General features: G+C 38.0%; 1 protein-coding gene across 1 annotated transcript; it reads right to left on the bottom strand.

The window, feature by feature from the left end:
* Positions 1 to 2,084: 2,084 nt before the first annotated feature.
* On the bottom strand, positions 2,085 to 2,941 carry LOC134309147 (transmembrane protein 74). Its single transcript, XM_062990781.1, has one exon. The coding sequence runs from the start codon at positions 2,939 to 2,941 to the stop codon at positions 2,171 to 2,173; it is 771 nt and encodes a 256-aa protein (XP_062846851.1). The 3' UTR covers positions 2,085 to 2,170.
* Between the last annotated feature and the right edge of the window lie 1,077 nt (positions 2,942 to 4,018).

The raw sequence follows: 4,018 nt of genomic DNA, 5'->3' as shown, positions 1-4,018 counted from the left end.
ACAAAAGAAGATACTACAAGAAGATGCAGAGAAATGCATAAAACCTGTGTGGCAGCTGGAGTGAGGAACAGCATAGCCAAAGTTCATAAAAGGTCTTTCAGAGCATTTGCTTCATTAGCTATTTTGTTAAGTTATTCAGCTGTCCAGTCTGTCGTTTGAAAAGAGACTACTAGCCCAGTCTCAATTTATGTATTTTCCATACTCAGAGCACTATTGCTATTGATGAAAACTATTTGATGTGTTAGCATCTAAATTTTTGATATCTTACTCAGTTTCAGTTTCACACTGCCAAAGCTTAAAGAGAATGAGAGCCAGGAGAGGGAGGACAGTTTAGGGGTATCAGCTCTCACAGTCATGGAGAGTACACTGGGAATTGCAATAGAGCCAGTCAGGCAGATTAAAGAGAGAACTGCAACAGAGGAGCCAGATGTTGAGATTGAGAAGTGCACAAGTGGAGAGGGCAGCAGAAAAGCTTACTGCCAGGAGAGGAACACACTGTAATGCTTTGTTTGCATGGCATTTAAAAAGTCCACTGACAACAGCTCATTCATTACTGGCATGACAGATTGAAAACATCTACATCAGTGCGTAGAAAAGCAGGAGAAAAGCTTCTTACATGGAATTGTGCTGAAACATATTTTTACAAGCTACCAAGCAGACGTATAGAGCCTGCTGAGTGGCTGACAGCTAATAGCTAAAAAAAAAAAAACATGGAAAGAAAGGAGCTGCATATTCTGGAGCGCACAGTGGAGTTATAGGCAAGCAGGGGTTCAGTTATTGGCAAGCCGGGGCTCAGCTACAGGGTGGAGAATGATGCAGCCTATAACCTAGAAGACAGTTTTGCTGACCATGGTAACTTTTAAGAGCTTGTGTAACTACTGGGAAAATATGATGTTTGCCTGAAAGAACATATTTAATGTAAGTAGTGAGAAATGCCAGGAAGGGGAAAAGGTTCTCTGGTTACATTTCCTTCTAAAACAACTGTCAGTAAAGTCACTGATACATTTCAGCAACTTAACCAGGAATCCATTTCACATAATGTCAAGGGATGGAATGTTTTATATTAAAATTGACAAAACACTGATGTTCTGTCATTCTGAGATATGTCACAGACACAGTTAATGAAAGACTTAGTGGCTGCTGCTGTGTAGTGCCAGGAAGCTACTCTGCAGTATTTTGTCAATCTGCTTCATTAAAAGCATTTGAAAAGTTGAAATTGGACAGGAGCAAGAACATTGCTACCAATGGTGCATCTAATATGTTAGGCCTGCATATATAAGTTTTTTTTTTCTGCATTAATGTCCTCTGTGTCTCCCAGTCTACCAAGCTACAAGCTACCAAGCGGACATAGAGAGTCTGCTGAGTGGCAGACAGCTAATAAAACTTCCACTGAAGATGAATGACTGAATAAACTGATGGTATTATTCAACTACAGGATAAAAAACACAACTATAAGAGACAATTACACATTCTAGTCCATCTAATTTAGACTTACTACTGTTTGCAAAACATACTGCTACATTTTTTAAGTTTAATTTGGTAATATTTTATTTAATGTTAGTAATTTAATTTTCAGGTCATAGTTCAATAAATTTTAACTGATGTACAATTTTAGCCATTCTTTCTGGATCAGGAAAATTCTATTCAGGAATTACTTAATCTCATAATTCTCAATAAAATTGATATAAAACAGCCTGGTGTAACCAAGCTTTGATGCATGCAGTTTGCAGAATGCAAGAGTTTTGAGCTATACTTGCTTGTGAGCAACATTATCTTGTAGCTTGTGTACAAAAAATACACTGGAAAATGCTTTCAAGGTACTTGATTAAAATATTTACTACTACCTTACATTAAGTACTGAAAGTACCCTCTAAATGCCATAAATGTAAATGTAAGAACAATCATTTTAAGCAGTACCATGAAACAATTAAACAATCACAGAATCAAAAGAGATTTTAATTAATCCATTATGGCTACTTAAGCAGTCAAAATGACATGTCCGTGTTGTTTTCTGCCTTTTGTTCAATGAATCAGACCCTCCGTTTTGGTAATATAGACAATGAATGAATGGACATTTACAGCAACATTTATGTATGTCATTTAGACTAGGTGGAAACCATACATTTAACCTAGACTATATCAATTATGCTCAGTATCAGAAATTCATGTTTCAGCTTGATACCTCTGTGAATGTATCATCCTCGTCTACAGACAAATGTGATGGAACACCATGGTTAAAATTAACAGACCCATAAAATTTGGTTGAGTGTTTGGAACATGCAAAAGCCCGCCTCCTGTCCATCTCACCCTTGTACAAGGAGATCATCAGTAAGGTGGACAGCAGCACGCCACCTAAGGTAAGGAGACACAAACCTGCAATCACACATCTGTCCAGGTGTGCACTAACTCGTGCATTTTCACGCATCAGCCGCTCCATTTCCCTTGCTGAGACACTGTCCGGGTTCACTTTTATGTCCTGAGGGATGGTGTAAGAAATGACCACCAAAGTGATCCCAGTCAACAAAAACGTAACAGCACTTATAAAGCCGTAATCCACAGATTTCTCTGGATCTGGAGTTGGATTATTGTCGGAAAGCATTGATAGATCCTTGGGCAGATCACTAGTGTGGTCATAGTTAGTCTCTGGTGCTTGTAGACATCCGTGGACATCTTCCATGCATTTAGATTGGGGTTTAATCTCCATATCGTGACATACAAGAACTTCCTCCTCAGCCTCCCACTGGTGGTTGAGAAAAGGCGCTGCCCGTAGTGCTGATTTGTTTACTTCAACGTGTCCCTCAAGCTCTGTATCAATTAAAAACATCTGTTCATCAGGGCACACTGAATAATAACTTAGTTCATGATGGACAGTCCACTCGAGGTCTCTGTTAACAAGATGGTTATTTACAGGAGCAGGGTAGAGGACCTTCAGCTCAGCCATTTGATTCAAGCTGCTCAGTTCTCCATCTATTATTAAAAAAGATCCAAACAGATGAGAAATTCACAAACTGTTAGTGAAAGAATTATTTCAGTTGCATTTTTATTTGCATTTACATGTTAGAGCAGACATAAAAGAGATGTTGGGTGAACCCGGGTGGGTTCTAGAAACACCTTAGGAATAACTACAGCAAATGATGCAACTGAACACAATATGGCATGCCACAGCAAAGGATATGAATACTTATGAATATTATTTATATATTTAGGATTTTAAAGTCATGTTTTACACACTTTGGTTACATTCATTACAGGAACGGTAGTTACTCATTACACATGATTCATCAGTTCACAAGTTTTAATGTCAAACACAGTCATGGACAATTTAGTATCTCTAATTCACCTTACTTGCATGTCTTTGGACTGTGGGAGGAAACTGGAGCTCCCGGAGAAAACCCACGCAGACACGGGGAGAACATGCAAACTTCACACAGAAAGGACCTGGACCGCCCCACCTGGGGATCGAACCCAGGACCTTCTTGCTGTGAGGCAACAGTGCTACCCACTGAGCCACCTTGCCGCCCCTTATGTGAATAAGTGTCTTTAGTTTTTTATTCTTAATTAATTACTGAAAAACTAGTGTAGATTGATGGGTAAAAAGTGTAGATTAGTGGGTAAAATGGCAGTTTTATCCATTCAAAATCAAATCAAGTGTGTGTGTGTGGTGTGTGTTTGTGTGTGTGCGTCTTTAGATATGAACAAAATACATACTGTATGTACTCTAGTCCTAAATTACCCAATTTTAGATTTGTAACACTGAAAAGTTATATGAAAACATCTCACCTACTGCTCATCTATATTGGTATTTTTGAAACTCAATACCAAACACAAAGAGCTACTCGTTATTTAATTAAGAACTCTTGCACGTTTGTTGTTTTTTTCTTTTCTTTTCTTATAAAGCTACGAATTGATTCTAAACTAATAATTGATTTTAAACTAAGTCAAAATATTATTAAACATGCAAAAATAAAACGTGCACCTTTTTATGTGGTATTTCTGGTTCATTATTATTGTAGCTGCT

Source organism: Trichomycterus rosablanca, chromosome 2, assembly GCF_030014385.1.
Source record: "Trichomycterus rosablanca isolate fTriRos1 chromosome 2, fTriRos1.hap1, whole genome shotgun sequence".
NCBI classification, from domain to species: Eukaryota; Metazoa; Chordata; class Actinopteri; order Siluriformes; family Trichomycteridae; genus Trichomycterus; species Trichomycterus rosablanca.
This window is presented reverse-complemented; position numbering and strand designations above follow the sequence as displayed.